This window comes from Grampus griseus (assembly GCF_964374135.1).
Source record: "Grampus griseus genome assembly, chromosome: 8".
Taxonomy (NCBI): Eukaryota; Metazoa; Chordata; class Mammalia; order Artiodactyla; family Delphinidae; genus Grampus; species Grampus griseus.
Genome location: NC_139002.1, coordinates 101,358,105 through 101,377,093, shown reverse-complemented (window position 1 = coordinate 101,377,093; position 18,989 = coordinate 101,358,105). Strand labels below are relative to the sequence as shown.

At 50.9% G+C, this 18,989-nt stretch overlaps 2 protein-coding genes across 2 annotated transcripts in view; both read left to right on the top strand.

Moving 5' to 3' along the window:
- The first annotated feature begins 146 nt into the window (after positions 1-146).
- Positions 147-10,201, top strand: EEF1G (eukaryotic translation elongation factor 1 gamma). Its single transcript, XM_082659426.1, has 10 exons — positions 147-260; positions 1,363-1,521; positions 2,207-2,270; positions 2,427-2,569; positions 3,079-3,222; positions 4,883-5,012; positions 5,400-5,604; positions 9,334-9,506; positions 9,600-9,724; positions 9,964-10,201. Exons 1-10 carry the CDS (start codon positions 249-251, stop codon positions 10,120-10,122), a joined length of 1,314 nt encoding a protein of 437 aa, XP_082515552.1. The 5' UTR covers positions 147-248; the 3' UTR covers positions 10,123-10,201.
- A 1,594-nt stretch (positions 10,202-11,795) lies between these two features.
- Positions 11,796-18,989, top strand: part of AHNAK (AHNAK nucleoprotein) — a 92,127-nt gene continuing 84,933 nt past the window's right edge. The window contains exon 1 of the mRNA XM_082659420.1: positions 11,796-11,813. The gene's annotated coding sequence lies outside the window, so the exon portion shown is untranslated. The remainder of the gene's footprint in view (positions 11,814-18,989) is intronic.

The window sequence follows — 18,989 nt, the reverse complement described above, 5'->3', positions numbered from 1 at the left end:
CGGATTGGGCCCCCCCCTCACCGCGCAGGCGCGAGCTTTTTCCGCGCAGGCCCCAGGCCCCACCTCGTGTTTCCTTTTAGCTGCCGTGGGATACCGAACTGTCGTGCGTAAGCCTTCTATGCCGTCCTCGCTTTCCGGCTGCTGTTTCTCCACGGCTCTCCCCTCCCCCCCACCCCCACCGTTCTCTCCCTGACGGCTTACTTTGCGGCAGCGCGGAGGGCCCCACCCCCTTTCTCTGCGGAATCACCATGGCGGCTGGGGTAAGTTTGCCGGCTCTGGCAATCCAGGTCACCCTATCCGACGCCATCCTCTGCCGGAGTGGGTCCAGCCGGCGTCAGAGGGTTTCTGGAGCCGAGTGGGGAACTGATCCGGGGTCTAGAGATCGTACTGTTGGAGAGTAGGGCTTCCAGGCCCCGGAGGGGAACTGAGGCTGGGGCTCTGGAAGGCCAAAGAGGTGGAAGGGTCTGGGGTAGAAGAGAAAAGGGATGCCAGATCCTGGCAGTCTGGGACCTGAGAACGGAGTTCGGTTCGTTGCCTTCTCGAGACGTGGGATCCGGGCAGGTTGACAGAACTTTTGCGACCGTTTTGTGGGGCAACAGGAGGGACAGGGGAATAGGAGGGTCTTTGTGGGCACGTACGGCGGGCCACGGTTAAGGGTCGTCCTGCGGGGAGGTTTGGCAGCGAGAGGAGTCTCCGGACGCTGGAGTCAGACCAGTTGGACCCCGCTGGCCACGTTAATAGAAGGAGAGAAGGAAACCCCTGGGAACTCACTGCGGGACAGGACCGGAGGGATGGTACGCGTGACAAGGAATGAAAGGTTTTTTAGGGAGACCGAGTTGGCTTAGGAAGAGAAGATGCCATTCGGTCTCTTTGTGGCTGTTCGGAGGGGGACTTGGAAATGTCTTGGTTGGTGTGTGTGTCTTGGAAACAAGGGTGATGCTTTTGAAGGGTGAGCGGCTCAGTAGAGTAAGCAGGCGCTCAGTGACCATCAATGAATGAACAAGGGCTCTGGGAAGGGAGGGGTGTGTATTTGTCGGCAGATGGAATCTGAGGGAGCTAGAAGTTGTGCATTTCTTAGAGGTGTATTTGAGGGGAAGAGAACGCTTCCAGAGACGTCCTTACGGAAGGTCACATCTGTCAACAAGCTTTATTTAGCAGTTGGTGTGTAGTTCTGTCCTCGTATTTTGGAGGACTCTGATTACACAAGACTGCAGATACTGAAGAACTAACTTGGTTCACCAAAGGGAGTAAAAGAGTGAGTCGAAACAGATTGGGATTACTCGGGGAAGTTGTTCCCGGGTAACACTTAGGACTGGGACCCTTCTAGTCATTAATGGCTTATTCCCCGCCTTTTCCCCACAGACCCTGTACACATATCCTGAAAACTGGAGGGCCTTCAAGGCCCTCATTGCCGCTCAGTACAGCGGGGCTCAGGTCCGCGTGCTGTCCGCACCACCCCACTTCCATTTTGGCCAAACCAACCGTACCCCCGAGTTTCTCCGTAAATTTCCTGCTGGCAAGGTGAGTAGGGAAGTGGAGAGGGGGCTTTGGTCCTGAGAACCCAAGGAGAACTGAGATTCCATCACTCTGAAGATGACCTCCATCTTTAAAAGGGAGCTTTCCATGTTACTTTTTTTTTTTTCACGCTTCAGAGAGTTAAAAACTTTTATTTTGAGACAGTTGTGATTTATTTGTTGTTAAAAATAGTACAGAGCTGTTCAGTCATTTCCTGTGAAATTCACAGGCTTCTTTTTATTTGTGGGAGAGAGGATCAGTTTTGACTGATTTCAGTGCAAATAGATCAAATGTTTGCTATGAGTAGAATTCTTGCCCCAAGAGGCTTACAGAGATAGATAAATAACCATGCTACATGTAGAAGAGATCAAGTGCAGTGGGGGAGTACTATAATACTTGGGATAATATAGACAGAAATATCAGACTCGGGTTTCTTGCCTTTTGCTTATTTGACTGAGATTATATACAAATATCTAATATCTAAAATTTGGGGGTCTCTTATGTGAGTTCAGATTGTAGGGGATGGCAAGTTACTCATACAGTTTTGGTTCTTGAGTTTCAGATAGTGTCAAGAGTTTGGTCAGCAAGGGTTCTCAGCCTTATATAAAAAACTTTATTCAAAACGATTGAGTCCCTGGGCATGACTAGTGAGAAACTGCTGTGTATTTACTTATGACTGCTTTGTCCCCAGGTTCCAGCCTTTGAGGGTGACGATGGATTCTGTGTGTTCGAGAGCAATGCCATTGCCTACTATGGTAATCTGCAGTGGCTGGGGAATGGGAAGGTCTGGAGGTGATGGGGTGCAGGAGAGGGTGAGGGGAGCTGGAGCGGGCAAGGAGAGGAATTTTCAGGGACCTGCACTGGCTTTGACACAGCCCCAAAGCTCTGACCTTTATGTTCTGCCTCTGCAGTGAGCAACGAGGAGCTGCGGGGAAGTACTCCCGAAGCAGCAGCCCAGGTGGTGCAGTGGGTGAGCTTTGCTGATAGCGACATAGTTCCCCCAGCCAGTACCTGGGTGTTCCCCACCTTGGGCATCATGCACCACAGCAAGCAGGTGAGCCTTGGAACTTGGGAAGAAACCAAGAGCAGGGGTGGCGTCAGCTCCTCAGTATCAGGGAGGAAGAAATAAAAAAGATTGAGGAAGGGTGATGCCAAGAATATGTGGATAATAAATACCTAATCTTTGAGCTTTCAGTTGGGAGCGCTGGGCTGTTGATGGTATATGGATTCTTTGTCAGACAGACCCAGTGGAGGTGGGAGGTCTGAGTGGCCAGAGGAGAGGCCTCTGCTCTAGAAAGGTTGTACCAAATGGTAAGGGAGTGGTTAGACCAGATGACCTCTAAGGTTCTTTCTAAAATTCAAAGATATATGCCTACGATCAATGCAGTGGGAAATGAAGCCAGACTGCGCCATGAAGAAATTTAACGTTGAGAGCTTCATTTGCGATACATTTGGAAGGAGCCAGGACTCAGTGGAATAGCTACCTTAGTTCTATTATTGGGGGAGAAGGGCAGGGACGAGGGTTGGTACCCACTGCCGAGTCTGATCATTTTAAATCAATAGGCCACAGAGAATGCAAAGGAGGAGGTGAGGCGAATCCTGGGGCTGCTGGATGCTCACCTGAAGACGAGGACTTTTCTGGTGGGCGAACGTGTGACGCTGGCTGACATCACACTTGTCTGCACCCTGTTGTGGCTTTATAAACAGGTGAAGTTTGTAAAGAATCTGGGTTGACAGAGGGTAGGTGGGGATTAGAAACAGAGTGACAGGCTTGCCAGGTTATCTGTATCCTGCTGATGTGAGGGAGTCTGAGGCAACAGGTAGTCTTTAGGAATTCCAGGGTTGAGTACCACTGTTAACGGAAAACTGGGCGCCGCTCCGCGGCATGTGGGATCTTCCTGGACTGGGCCACGAACCCATGTCCCCTGCATCGGCAGGCGGACTCTCAACCACTGCGCCACCAGGGAAGCCCTGGTTTGTTTTTTTTTTGCTACGTCATGCAGCATGCAGGATCTTAGTTCCCCGACTAGGGATCGAACTCGTGCCCCCTGCAGTGGAAGTGCGGAGTCCTAACCACCCGACCACCAGGGAATTCCCAGTTTCTGCATTCTTTTGTTCCCTTAAGATCATTAATTACAAAGACCTGTTCAAGGACAAGTATTACAGGCAGGTTCAGATCACAAAATGGCTTAGGCCAAAAATGGCTTCTCTTATGTCAAGAAAGTGCCTGGTTCTCTTTTTCCACAGACCCTCTACCCTGTCTTCTCACACCACGACTGCTTTCCCTCCTGAGAAGTTTGATCCTGTTCTGTTGCCCTTAATTTCTGTTTGGCAGCTAGTACGTTTAGTTTGTTCCCGTGTTTCTCAGGTTGCCCGGTTGTGCTTAGTTGTGAAGACAGAGGTAGAGGTGATAGCTTCAGCATCAAGATCTTTGGAGGCAGAACTAGGATCAGTTCTTGGCTTCAGTACTTACTGGTTGTTGGCGGGAGGGTGTGTGTGGATTCATTTAGTCCTCTTTTTCCCCCCTGTGGAAGCCATAAAACCAAGGTAGGAATAATCACTGTTGAGGTTATTGGGTTAAAGATGGCATATTGCTGGTTCCTAAACAGCAGCTCTTGGACTGTTGCTGGACCAGAATAGTAATGTGATAACAGCAAAGAAAAAAGCACCTACTACGTGTCAGAGCCTGTGCCAGGGCATAACAAGGACAGCCTTAGTGAGTCTGTGCTTGTTGTGTGGGTGAACGAAATGTAGCCTGGAAGTTGTGGAGCAGGATTTGAACCCAAGTGCTGCAGAGTCGGCACTACAGAGCTGACTGCGACGCATCCTTGACAGGATTATTTTCCCTCTGATCTTGGCAAACCGAAAAAATGGTAGATGGATTTTTCCTGAAGCTAAGTTTAAGCACCCTGTTGCTCTGAAATAAACTGTTTTGCTGTTGACTGTTTACTTTCTGAAGTTTGATGATGCATGTGTATATCTCTCACATATCACATAGTTCACATAGAGAGTTTTCATTATTTGCTTGGCAAAGTGAATAGTTCGTAGTTCTCTGTTGGTCCCCAGCCTTTTAAGTTCTATTGACACGTGAAATGGCTTTGTAAAAGGAGTAAGGCACAGTATAAATATTCCTACCGGGTAGATTCGCAGTGAATAGAGGGTGGGACGAAGCATCCATTAAGTTGGATTGGACTGCAGGAGGGAGATTAGTAAAGTAAGTGGGCAGTAGCCCTCCAGGGAAAGCTGGTGTTCTGGGGGCTGAAAGGAAGCTGGAGCTTTGGTGTGGAAAGAAACAAGGGGCTCTGACTGGAAACTCGTCAGGATTTTTCCCTCCGCTGAGTTTATGTCCACTCTTGCATCCTGGCAGGTTCTGGAGCCTTCTTTCCGCCAGGCCTTCCCTAATACAAACCGCTGGTTCCTCACCTGCATTAACCAGCCCCAGTTCCGGGCGGTCTTGGGGGAGGTGAAACTCTGTGAGAAAATGGCCCAATTTGATGGTAAGTCTGAGGAGGTAGGGGAGCGTGCCGGCAGGGTCAGGGGACTGGTTTGCTCAGTCTTAACCCATTGACTTCCTGTCTAGCTTTTGGGTTTTGTGGACCCACAGAACGTAGGGCATCGCACGTAGCAGCTAGTATTTTGTGATAGTTGTCTTCTGCACACACATGCTCCCGCTCATTTGTGTTAATGTGTAGAATCATGATGCACGTGTATGTGTTGCTGAGGGTTGCATTCTTGCTCAGGATGTACTGTGAGGTGGCGGCAGTGTAGCGTCAGATCCCTTAGCTCCCGCCCAGCAGCTTTCCTCCGTTACTTTGCTTGTGCCTGGCTTGGGAGGGTTGTGGAAAGAGACCAGACGTTGACTTTTCTCCTTCCGTTTGCACCAGCTAAAAAGTTTGCAGAGAGCCAGCCTAAAAAGGACACCCCACGGAAAGAGAAAGCTTCTCGAGAAGAGAAGCAGAAGCCCCAGGCCGAGCGGAAAGAGGAGAAGAAGGCAGCTGCCCCTGCTCCCGAGGAGGAGCTGGATGAATGTGAGCAGGCGCTGGCTGCTGAGCCGAAGGCCAAGGATCCCTTTGCTCACCTGCCCAAGAGGTATGGATGGTGGAGGGTAGGGGGCATGGGGCCCAGGAGGGCCTGTGCTCACCTCTGTGCATCCCCCTCATACTGCTAGGGCCTAGGATTTTAGGTTGTCCGTACAAAATTGAAAGATGTATTTTAGTTGCAAATAAAGCAGCTTCCAGACTTTACCGTCAAGAGTTGGGTGACTTTTGAAAGTAGCAAACAAGTTCCTAATGCATCTGGTATTTGAGGATATCAGAACTCCCTTTCTAGCAAAGAAAGCACATGGGCCCAGGGCCCAGAATCCGGTGTGGAGGTGAATTGATTGGTCTTGCGTGCGCACGTTAGGATTTGAGATTGAGAACGCTCGGAACTAATACACTGAGGGGCGCAGGAAGGAAGAAAATGCAGAGAGCCTCCATCTGCCCTGCTCTGCTGGCTTTGCTGAGGCAGCGGACACCATGTCAGTGTCCTCTGTCTTTTTGCTGTTCTGATGCATCAGCCTATATAAAAATTGCTCACTTTAAGAGAAAGGATGATGACCATGGCTACGTAGTGTCTGTCTGGTTTATTGTTTCCCAGCGTGGGGGAGTTAAACCCCACAAGGAGAAGGACGTATATGGGGTGGTCGTCTGTGTCCTCTTCTCAGTCACCATAGGGGTTCCTGGAAGAAGGAATACAGTAAAGGGGGGATTTTTAGTGTGAAAAAAGTGGGACAGCCAGTACTTGCCCAGTTGTTTACCATCAAATCTTTCTTCAGTCACTGCTCCGGGTCATCTTATTAGAATTTCAAGCAATATGAGAAATGTCTTTTCCATGGTCACGTGACTTAGTTCGCTTTTCTGTTTTTCTTGCCCATTCTGCCTTTCCTAAAGCCATCTATCCTTTCACTAGTTGGTTTGTTGGGGTGCAACAGTGTTTGACCTCCCCGTTTTGTAGTGGTTTGTATTTGCGATGAAGGAGCACGCACTGGTGGTAGGCATGAGAAGAAGTATGTGGAGTTGTAAGCGACCTAGTACTGGATGGTTACCATTAGGAACCGCTGCTTCCCCATTTGGGGAGCAACTTGGGGTGTAGCTGAGAGCTCTTACTCCCAGGCACTTCATACAAGGCGGCTCCTAACGCAGCTGCTTTTTAAGGATATATTCCTTTCTGAATCTAGCACAGGGGCAGGTCAGGAGTGAGCAGGATTTTTGGTATCTGTAAGTAAGCTATGATAACCAACCCAAATTATGTACACCCTTGTAACATATGTACTGCTAATAGCTAGAGATACTCACGTATATTGGGTCTGTACACTGGGCAGAAAATCAGGCAGTAAACTTAAAATCTTTAATAAACAGCATTTTTTAAAAAAATAATTTTTTAAATTTTTTGGCCGCGTTGGGTTTTCGTTGCTGCTCACGGGCTTTCTCTAGTTGCAGCAAGCGGGGGCTACTCTTGTTGCAGTGCGGTGGCTTCTCTTGTTGCAGAGCACAGGCTCTAGGCGCGTGGGTTTCAGTAGTTGTGGCACGCAGGCTCAGTAGTTGTGACTCACGGGCTTAGTTGCTCCGCGGCATGTGGTATCTTCCTGGACCAGGGCTTGAACCCGTGACCCCTGCATTGGCAGGTGGATTCTTTTTTTTTTTTTAACAGTTTTATTGAAGTATAATTTCCATTATGAAGTATAATTTCCATTACGAAGTATAATTTTCCATATAAAATTCAGTCGTTAAGGCTTCCCTGGTGGTGCAGTGGTTGAGAGTCCGCCTGCCGATGCAGGGGACACGAGTTCGTGCCCCGGCCGGGAGGATCCCACATGCCGCGGAGCAGCTGGGCCCATGAGCCATGGCCGCTGAGACTGTGCGTCCGGAGCCTGTGCTCCGCAACAGGAGAGGCCACAACAGAGGCCCGCGTACCGCAAAGGAAAAAAAATAAAATAAAATTCCGTCATTATAAGTATATAGTTCAGTGCCTTTAACTAAATTTATAGATCTGTGTAACCACAAAAATTAAATTTTAAAACATTTCCAACACTACAAAAGTTCACTGGCAGGCGGATTTTTAACCACTGCGCCACCAGGGAAGCCCCAGCACTTTGTTTGTTTTCTTTCGTATCATTTGGGAGTGCTTATTAGTACTTATTCGTTACATTACCATGGTGTACTCCTGGGCTGCCAAGATGATTTTCCCCAGGATTCTTAATGACTCAAAAGTGATGTCTTCAAAGACAAGACTCATTTGTCCAGAGTTAATTTTAGTCCTTTTAAGACCTTCCAGCTACCCTAACCCTGTGGTCATTTGTTTGGTTTTTTTTAAATTTTATTTATTTTTTTATACAGCAGGTTCTTATTAGTTATCCATTTTATACATATATCAATCCCAGTCTTCCAACTGTGGTCAGTTTGGGGAGAAAAATGGACACATGGTCATAAATAATAAAGTTCAAACAGCTCAGGAGAGAGTGAAGAAAAACTCCCCAGCCCTAATTTTTTTTTTTTTTTTTTACTGAATTTGTTACAATATTGCTTCTGTTTTATGTTTTGGTTTTTTGGCCCTGAGGTATGTGGGATCTTAGCTCCCCAACCAGGGATCGAACCCACACCCCCTGCATTGGAGGGTGAGGTCTTAACCACTGGACCACCAGGGAAGTCCCCCCCAGCCCTACTTTTTGGGTGGTTGAGGAAGTAAAGCACCTCAGATGAGGTCTCTGATGTGCATTTGGGAAGGAACCTGGGACCTCGGGTTAAAGGACAGATTCTCTGCTTTGCTACATTGCAGCAGTGAGCAAGTCACACCACTTAACCTTATTGGTAAAGGGAGGGATGGTAACATTCTCTGACTCCAGGGTTTGTTGACATTAATTATATACTAATGAATAATTGAACCAATTAAACATTCAGTATAAGGGGGTTTAATAGATTTATGGCACATTCATGCAGAAGATTATTTAGCCATTAAAACATCTGCAAAACATTCTTGATAGCCAGGCAGTATTAAGTAAGCAAATTGTGTAAGGCACAGAATTACATGCATCATCTTTGGAAAATTGCTAGTGGGAAGTACATTAAAATATTAGTTATCTTGTTTGCTGGCATAGTGAGTGATTTTCTTCAGTCAGTATGTGTTTTTATAATTGGAAGGAAAGAAAAAAAAACAGAAGCCCTACCATGGGGGGAGGCACCTCTCCTCTTCTGAAGCTGGCATCCTTGGCTCGGTGTGCCAGATTGCTTCAAAGATCACCTGAACTTGTTTCTGAGCAGAGTAACTAAAGGACACGGGTGTAGGATTTGGGGTGGAGGCCCTTTGCAAACATTCACTTACATTGCCATCATATTATAGTGTGTGTAACCTGAAGAGGCCTGTGTGATGGGGAGGGGTGGGGGCAGCGACTTGGGTGAGTCAGGAACTTGAGGGTGACTCTTGGATAAGAGCCCGGGGAGGGGCCGGCCAGGGGAAAAAAAAAAAAAAGGAGTCCTCGCTGTGAGTCTCCACCAGGGGGCAGCAGCTCGCCGTGTCTTTCTTCGGGCAGATCCTGGGCCCCACCCTCCACGTGCCAAGCATATTTAGGCTGGGGGTGGGGGGATACGAGAATGCCCTGGGCGCCTTTCATACCCCCCAGCTCTCCTCCCTTGGAAGGTGATACACGTCTGCCAATCCAGTGACCCTACCTTTAAAGCAGTATGTTTGAGTGGAAATGCCCTTAGTTTCTCTTAGCATGGCAACGTTGCCGCAGTAGGACCTTCTCCACCTTGATCTCCTTGCTTTTTTTCCTTCATTCAGTACCTTTGTGTTGGATGAATTTAAGCGCAAGTACTCCAACGAGGACACACTCTCCGTGGCGCTGCCATACTTTTGGGAGCACTTTGATAAAGATGGCTGGTCCCTGTGGTACTCCGAGTACCGCTTCCCTGAAGAGCTCACCCAGACCTTCATGAGCTGCAACCTCATCACTGGTGAGCAGAGGGTAGCTCTGGGAAGAGGAAGGGAGGAGACAAGGTAGTGGGTGACATGATTTCAAAGGCTGAATGTTCTTCCTTGCCCTTCAGGAATGTTCCAGCGATTGGACAAACTGAGGAAGAATGCCTTTGCCAGTGTCATTCTGTTTGGAACCAACAATAGCAGCTCCATTTCCGGAGTCTGGGTCTTCCGAGGCCAGGAGCTTGCCTTTCCGGTGAGGAAGGTGCAGGGGAGGGGTCTTGTCTCTTTAGGGCGGGGCGAGGGTTTGGGAAGTGCACTCGTATTCCTGAGCCGTTGGGCATTCCGGAGAGTTCAAGGAATGTGTCCACGAAGGAGCTGTCATGTTCGCAGGAGTCCTGGGGTCTGATGACGGGTGTCTGAGCTGGAAATAGCAGGTGTGGGGCAGCGGCCAATAGCCTGACCACATGCTTCTACCTGGCTTTTCCTCCCCAGCTGAGTCCAGATTGGCAGGTGGACTATGAGTCATACACATGGCGGAAACTGGATCCCAGCAGCGAGGAGACCCAGACGCTGGTTCGAGAATACTTTTCCTGGGATGGGGCCTTCCAGCATGTGGGCAAAGCCTTCAATCAGGGCAAGATCTTCAAGTGAACATCTCCTGCCATCACCTAGCTGCCCGCACCTGCCCTTCAGGGAGAATGGGGGTCATTAAAGGAAACTGAACATCGAACCCTCTCCTGCCCTGCCTCCTTTGTGGGTGATGGCTTCTTCAAAGGGGAGTAGATATGTTGAAGCAGGGTGTTGTGTATACCTGCAGGACCTCCCTGTGTAGGAGAGAAGTGTTCAGAAGAGCAGAAAGAGAGGCCTCTCCTCAGTTTTGATTTTTTTTTTTTAATTGCCTTGCCTCTCCTGTGATGACCATCTTCTAGCCTAGCTGGGAGAGACTGGATGTAGTTAGGAGGTGGTGACACGGGGCTTTTGCAACTACCTAACTGGAGACCTTCCCGCGTGAAGGGGGAGAATACCTGCCGATGGGGTGAGAGCACAGCATGCAGAGCGACTTACCACTACTTCCCGCAACTGCCCTGTGAGGTGGGGCAGCAGCCGTATCCCAAGAGTCAATAGTTTCAACACTTCAGACAAACAGCGAGAAGAGACTCCTTGGAACAGATACTGGCCTGTGGCCCCTAACCTGGCTGCGGATCATCTCTGGGGTATCCCTACTTTCTAACAAGGAAGTGGGGTTCAGAGATTTAAGCAACTTGCCTGTGATCACACATCTTAGGTGGTGGAGACAGGATTTTGAACCCAGTGGGTGTCCCTGGAGCCTGTACCCTAAAAACGCCCTAGCGCTTCCTGCAATGTAGAGCAGTCATAAATGTCTTTTAACAACCCTGCTCAGACCAGTGGTTGCTATTTTTTCTCCTTTGAGCTTAATTTTTTGTTATACCCTTTTCAGGGATAACTTGCCCCTACTCTGATTGTCTTTTCTGTGTCTTCTGAAGAGCATTAAGGATCTCTCTGTAAATTTAACAGCTCAGGTGAAGTCGGAAACCTGGTTTGATTCACATTTTGAGGCTTTGGTCTCCAGGTTGTGGTTTTCTGAGTGGTTATTTTTTCCCATCCCTTAAGTCCAAGCACAAAGCAAGGGCAGGGGGTCTTGGCTTGGGAGGGGAAGAAGGTAATCTTTCCCGGTACAGGTGGGGGCTGCTAGCTTTTGAGGGAGTAGGGCTGTAATCTCGCTGGTACCTTAACTGCAGTTGGGGTTCTGTGAACAAATGGGCGGGGGAGAGTGGTGGTTTGGAATCCAGTTGGGTGAGGATGGGTTGATTCTTGCTCAGAATTTGCACCTTGGTAGTTGTGAGTTGGTTCCAGACTTGCCACCTGTCTTGCTTCTGAGCATTCTGGGCTCCTGGAGGATAGGAGCTAGAAGTGCTAGGTGCTGGCCAGGGTGTGCCCTGAGCTGGTTGCCTGCGCCTCACAGAACCAGTCAGACTCCCCTTCCGGGTTCCATTTCCCTCCACACCCTCTGCTCCTTGGCTTGTGTAATTTTCACGACCTTCCTGGTATCCTTAATCTTCCCAGGACCTGAAGATGGAGGCAGGAGAGATGGAGCTGTGCAAGTAGGTTTGCAGGGTTACGCCCGAGAGGCCTGGGGAAAAGGGGGCGGCTTGGGCAGCGGCGGGCCTGGCAGCCCACGTGCATGGGGGGCGGTTCTGGCCTGTGGGGGGGGGGCTGGACCGCCTCCTAGCCTCCCTCAGACTGCAGGAAGAGTGACTCATCCACACGTCCTTCTTCTTGTGCCTGTAGCTCTGGCGGTTGGTGCCGAGGAGTGTGGCCAGGTTGGTTGAGGCCAGGCCTGCGCTTGGGGGAGGGCCAGGACCCACAAGCAGGAGGTGGGGTGGGAGGCCCAGAGGAGAGGGGGTTGTGTGGCCTCAGGAAGGTTTGCTGTTGGCCTCCAAAGGGTGGGGGGGCCTCTACCCTGCCGGGGTGGGCAGGAAAGATTAATATCAGGAGATTCTAGGGCAGATGTGGGGCGGGGAAAGGGGGAGTACAGCTGTAGTTAGGTCGGTCCCCGCCCTGCCCCGGGGAGCCCTGAGTCACCACCGCACCGCCTGAGGACTCGGGATCTCTCCAGGATCCCACCGGGTGCCCGCCCCGCCCTCCGTGCTGCGCTAGAGCCCCGCCCCCCGCTCCTCCCAGTGCGGGGTGGGGGCGCTCTCGGCCCCGCCCGGCTCGCTAGCCACAGCCAGTGAGCCTGCGCCGTGGGGACGTCTCCCGTGGTGGGGTCGTTTTCCAGACGTGCCGGGGAGACTCACCGTGCAGCTGGCGTCCCCGCGCCCACGGTGCTGCTCAGGCCGGCAGGGGCTGGGGTCGCGGGGCGGAAAGGGAAGGGGCTGCTGCGAGTGGGTGGAGAGCTGAGGACAGGGCAGGATCTTGGAGAAATGGGATAGGATGGGGGGAGGAGGAGGCTATTTCACCCACTTACGGAGCAAAATCTCAGAGCCTCCAGAAAGGGAGGGTGAGAAACTGGAGAGGGGGCCGGGGCTCAGACGTGCGTTTGACTGCAGATACAATCTACAGTGGCTGGAGTGTGAATGGGAGGCTGAGACTTGGTTTAGCTCGTAGATAAACCAGTTATAAACTGGTTATAAGCGGCTGTTTATTTTAGCTTTGTTGGCGTTTCTGCTTAAGTCACTTATTAAAAAGTCAAAAGCCTTTAAAGTTCTTCCAAGAAACACCTAGGTTGTCTTTTCTTCACGTCCTGGTTGGAGCTGGACATCTGCTGCTCACACTGGGTCAGTCCCATCCATCCCACCAGCTGCCCACATGCCCCAAATGTGCCACTTCCCCTTTTGAAGGGTGGGGGAAGGGTCTAGAATGTTGAAGGGAGAGGAGTGAAGCGCTTTGAAGACTCCACCCAGTCATTTCTGAAATTAATACCGTGATTTTCATGGCAACCTTTCATGGCATGTCCTCAGAACCCGAACTTTCCCTCCACACATCAGGTGGGTGTTCCTGGGTGACTGTGGCTTACCCGGCTCACCCCATCAGTGGTACCTGCAGGACACTGTAACTTCCCCAACTTGCTTTGGTCCTCTATGTTTTTTGGTTTTTAGGTTTTTAAAATAAATATTTATTTTTGGCTGCATTGGGTCTTCGCTGCTGTGCGCAGGCTTACTCTAGTTGCGGCAAGGGGGGCTACTCTTTGTGCGGTGCGCGTGCCTCTCATTGCAGTGGCTTCTCTTGTTGCGAAGCACGGGCTCTAGGTGCGTGGGCTTCAGTAGCTGTGGCGAATGGGCTCAGTAGTTGTGGCTCGTGGGCTCTAGAGCGCAGGCTCAGGAGTTGTGGCGCACGGGCTTCGTTGCTCCGCGGCATGTGGGATCTTCCCGGACCAGGGCTGGAACCCGTGTCCCCTGCATTGGCAGGCGGATTCTTAACCACTGTACCAGCAGGGAAGTCCCCTCTCTGTATGTTTGAATGTAATTCTGGGGCACCCACCTTATTTATTCTTCCCCTAATGCTATGGAGCTAAAATATTGGTGCTCCAGAAAGGTTAAGAGAAACTGTGCCACCTGCTCTTGTCTGTTTGCTCTAATCAGGCTGGCATGGCTCCCAGAGAAGGCTGTTGTTTTACTCCAGTGGAATGACTGGGGTGTCCCAGTGCCTCAGCACGCAAGGGGTGGGTGAAGTGGGGGTAATGGCGGTTGCTGGGGAGTAGCTCTGTATTCATTTGAATCTCTTGTAAGAGAGAGAATGCCTTGGGCAGGTGGGGCTGGTTCAGTGGCAAAGGTATCCTTGGTGACCCTGGATCTCTACGTGTTCCTGGATTTTTTTCATTCTTGTAGCCCTCTCCCCTCATGTGGCCGCCCCCTTTTGTTTTGCTGATTTCCTCAGGATTCCAAGGGGAGCCTGTTGACCTTACTTTGTTTTACACGATAGGCAGGCCTTGCGCTGAGCGGGAGCTGGATGGTCATTAAGGGTTTGGGGCTATTTCTGATCAGATCTCCCATGGAATGTGCCTCCCTCTACTTCCAGCTGCCCCCTCCCCTCCGCAGCAGGAACAGCTGTCATGTGAGGGCCTCTCCCGCTGGCTCAGCCCTTTTGCAATCGTTTGGCTGGCTCTGCCTGGATGGGGGTGGATAGTGAGGATGGTCAGAGCCAAGGGGTAAACGAGGGGACACGGCAGGGCAGGGGAGCCATTGGAGGGTAGGGAGGGCTACGGAGTTGAGGGCAGAGGGGTTGCCAAGGCCAGGCAGGAGGAGTGGAAGCTAGACCAGGGAGGTTAGGGTGCTCATCGAAAGACGTGGGGCCCACACTGGGATCGGAAGCTTTCTAGGTGTAAGGGAGAGTTGGTTATAGCGGGACCCTGGCCAGTCATTCTCCAGGGAGATCTGCATTTCCCCTGATTCACAGGAGAGCCACGGGGTGCTTTCCTGCCCATTGGCCTGTATTCAGGACCTGAGTCACCGAGTTGCCTAGAGTGTTGGCTGTCCTATAGTGGCGGTTCCTGTGTGGTTCCTGTGCCCACACCCCATCCACTCCTACTGTTAGGACAGGGGTTAGCAAACACGCCCCTTTTATCCCGCTGTCTTCAATAGCAACTTTCCATCTCTTTGACTCAGTCTTACAGAATGTACCTCGGGGAGACCACAGCAAGTAGTCCCTTTCTTTTACCCAAGAGAAAACTAGAGCCCAGAGAGGGGAAGTGACTCATCAAGGGTGCATGCTTCTCTTGCCACAGTTTTTGCAGCCGCTCACCGAGTCACTTTTGCTCCTAAGAAGAGCAGGAGGACGTGTCCCTCAAAAGCTATGGACAGGGGCTTCCCTGGTGGCGCAGTGGTTAAGAATCTGCCTGCCAGTGCAGGGGACACGGGTTCGATCCCTGGTCTGGGATGATCCCACATGTCACAAGCGACTAAGCCGGTGCGCCACAGCTCCTGAGCCTGCGCTCTAGAGCCCATGAGCCACAACTACTGAGCCCGTGCGCCACAACTACTGAAGCCTGTGCTCCTAGAGCCCATGTTCCACAACAAGAGAAGCCCACACACCGCACCAGAGTAGCTCCCGCTCGCCGCAACTATAGAAAGCCCGCGGGCAGCAATGAAGACCCAATGCAGCCAAAAAGTAAATACAATTTTAAAAATTAAAAAAAAAAAAAGCTGTGGACAAAGTACAGTAGTTCTGGAAGCGAGGAGAGGGTTGTATCTAAGGCTGCCAGCAGCCCGAGTAGGCAGCCCTGACCCGGGAAAGGATTATGGAAGTGGAGCAGGTCCCGGGGCAGGGGCAGGCCCAGCAATGCAAGTCCGGGGTGGGCAGAGGGCACAGGGTGTAGCAGAGGCGGGGCTTCGAGTGACAGGAGCCTCAACTATGTGGTGACTCAGGCTCTGGGCAGCCTAGGCCCTTCCTTCCCTGCTCAGCCTGCTTCTCCTTAAACTGGACTTGAGAAGTATGGGCACAGGAGGGAGAGAAACCCTGGGCTGGTCTTCCCTTCCCTGGGGAACTGAGGGAAAAGCAGAGGAATTTGGAAAGGACGGCAGAAAGGCAGATCCCAAAAAAGGAGAGAGGAGGCTGGTGTTCCCCTCTCCCAGCCCCTCCCTCCCTGCTGCCCGCTCCCTGCTGCGGAGGGGAGCTGCCTGGGGCGTTGGCTGCTCTGTCCATTCCAGCTCCCTCCCTCGGCTCCTGTTTACAAGTCCATCCGCCCAGTCCCTGGCTCAGCTCTGGGCTCTTTTTTTCTCTCTCTCCCTCCCTCCCTGTATAGCCTCATTCAGTCCTGTTTTGCCACTTCTTTTCCTTAATCTTGGGTCTCCATTTCCCATTATCTTTTTGCTCCCCCAGCATCCCGGCACCCACAGCTCAGGTGCCTCTCGGCCATCTCTCTCTGCCGCTGGGGATCCAGCTGTCTTGATGTGGCCGCCTGCCCCACTCTCCCTGCTCACATCTGTTCCCCGTCTCTTGCCTAGACAGCCTTTCTTTGCTTTCTTACATCCCAGAGTCTCTACTCAGGGCCCTGTGTCTCATCTCTCGTTCTCTAATCAGCTTTCACTTGGGTTCTGCTTGGGCCTGAAGATTTCAGTTAGGACTGAGTGTAATGGGAGGGTTTCCGGTATCCTAGCTGTCTGATCTGCGTAATTCAGGAACTCCTTATTTGAAGCCTGAGGTTTAACACAGGCTGGGATTTGAATTGAGCTGGAGAAGGATGGTTTGACTTGGCTTCCTATTTTGGGTTTGGGTTAGGAGTTTGGGGTTTGAGAATTGCTTAGAAAATAATGTTTGGGTCCCAGAATCGCCCAATAATTTTGCTGTTCCACTAGGGAAGATGATAGATTAGAATCAATGACAGTGAATGGAGAAGGACCTGGTGCTTGGCAGGGATGCTCATCTCTGGGCTGGTGTGGGTATGGGGTAGAGGTGGGGTCTGGGAGATCCCAGATGGCTCGAAGAAGGGGTAACAGTAATTTCTGTGCTTCTAAGGCTGACATGCCAAAGGGCCCTCCTCCGGGGAAAAAGTCTGCTTTCAAAGAGACTGCAAGCAGACTGCACACTTCTCTTCCTTTCTGGGATCAGAGTTTAAAAGCCATGATGACTCTTTGAGCAGTTGGCTTCTTTTCTTCCTCGTAACACACTGATTTCAGAGAAGGGGACTGTGGAGGGAAGGGAGGGGAAGGGGAATCCCCTGGCATGGGGCCTGCCCACGGAGCTCCCCTTTGTGGTTGCTATGGAAACAGGCATAATAAGAACAAAACAGAGGCACGTTGCCTGGCAACAAAGGAGCCCAGGGTTCATCACACACATACTACATACATATCAGGGAACCCCCAGGGAGGGCGTGACACTTCTGGGGAAGCTAGGGTATCCCAGTGATGAGGAGTCCTAGAGCTTACCTAGCTTTTCCAGTGAGTCTGGAGGACTGGTGTGGGATGCTTCTGAAGGATGGTGTAGTGGCAGGGGAGGGCTCACGTCCTCTCAGATCCCTGGGTAGCCCTTATTTTGACAGGAAAGTCTGAAGCAAAGGTTTTCTTTGCGATGTTGGAGCCAACTGAGGGAACTCATAACTAAAAAATAGTGTGTCTGTGTGGGGGGAAGTAAGGTAGGGGTGTAAAAGATATGTAAGAAAAGATAATGTCCAGTTTTTCCAAAGCATAGGACTCAGAGTACAAGGTAAGGTGGCATCAGAGGATAGATCCTTCTGGAGTGAGCACCTTGAGGGCAGGGATTCCATCTTGCCAAGTACCCCATTACCTGCACAAGCACCACCAGCACCACCACCCCCAGCGGCCCCTGACCCAGTGCTGGACACAGTGAATGTTTGTGCAGCTGCATGAAAGACCTACACGTGGGGGAAGTGCTCCCTGAGGCTGAGAGCAAGGGGAAGCTGACTTCCCCTCATGGGAATCACGGGGTACAGGATGCTGTTGTATAAAGAACAAGGGCTTTGGGGCCATTTATACCTGTAGTTCATTCACTCATTCACACATTTAACCAAGTGTTCTGGAGTGATTGCTTGGTGCTAACTACTGCTCTAGGCGTGGCGTATACAGCAGAGAACAAAGAATTCCTGCCCTCGTGGAGCTTAGATGCTGGTGGGAGCTTTGACTCCTGTTTCTGAGGGTTGTGTGATTTTAGGTAAATCACTGCCGCTCTCTGAGACCCTTTCCTTCCTGCATGTGAGGATTAAACGAGCTGACACGTCAAGTGCCTGCAGCAGTGTCAGGCACAATCCCCACTGAGGTAGCTTCGGGGAGTGAAAGCTGGGGGCTACAGCAGTGGGCGGAAGGAACAGGGTCGGCAGAAATTTCTAAAAGTGTGTGTCTCCAGTTGCACCATTGCCAACTGTTGAAGATATTCCCTTCGCCTGGGCTGAGGAGGCTGACCTAGGAAACCCCAGCTTTGGTCTGGCTTTTTAGAGGGCAGCGTCTAGGTTACCCCTTATCTACCCTCCTAGCCTAGAATGCGGCAGGAGCCAGTCCCCAGGACCACCTCCCAGCAGGTATCCTGACCCTCCTACCGCTGAATGAAGTACCTGGACAGTAATCCCTGCTCTGCGGCTGCTCCCCGACCATCCTCTCCCTCCTTTTTCTCTGTTGACCAAGAGGGTGGCCGGGACAAACAATGGAGCCGATAAGTTGGCTCTGAGCCCAGGACACTAGCCTCTGCTCTTTCACTCCTGGGGGGCTGATGGCGCCCAAGCTGAGGTGAGGGGACAATATCCACACCGTTCCCCACTCTTCCTTTCCTGCTCCAGCCACCTCCCTCCGAAATCCCATGGCCATCTTTCCAGAGCTATCTTTCTGAAAAACCTACCTGCAAATCAGCTCCCGTCTTAATATGCACTGGAAACCCTTGTACTTTCAAGGAGCCAAATGATTCATTTTGTAAAGTTAAAATCCTCCGGTAAACTGTTAACAGTGATTACTTTTGGGGAGAGGGACTGGGTGGGTGGGGAGATGTCTACTTTTTTTTTTTTTTTTTTCTTTTTTTGCGGTACGCAGACCTCTCACTGTTGTGGCCTCTCCCGTTGCGGAGCACAGGCTCCGGACGCGCAGGCTCAGTGGCCACGGCTCACGGGCCCAGCCGCTCCGCGGCATGTGGGATCTTCCCGGACCAGGGCACGAACCCGTGTCCCCTGCATCGGCAGGCGGACTCTCAACCACTGCGCCACCAGGGAAGCCCGAGATGTCTACTTTTTATTGTTCTACTTTTCTGTACTGACATTCTTCACCCTATGGAGGTATTGATTTTGTTTCAGAAACAGCAACAAGGATTATCTGACTTGTAGGATCACAGGCCACTTTGTCTGTATTCTTGGTTCATATTTAAAAACTGAGTAAATGTTATTTAAAATGAGATAAAATTTAAAAAGCCATTGGTATAGGAAATAATTAGCTCTTGGTCTCTATTTTTATTTTTTAAAGCATCCCAAAGTTGAAAAGTTTAGATTTTTTCTTTAAATAAAGTAGGTGCTGGGAAAGGGGTGCAGACCACAATGGAGGTGGAGGTGATTCTTCAGAAAGTCT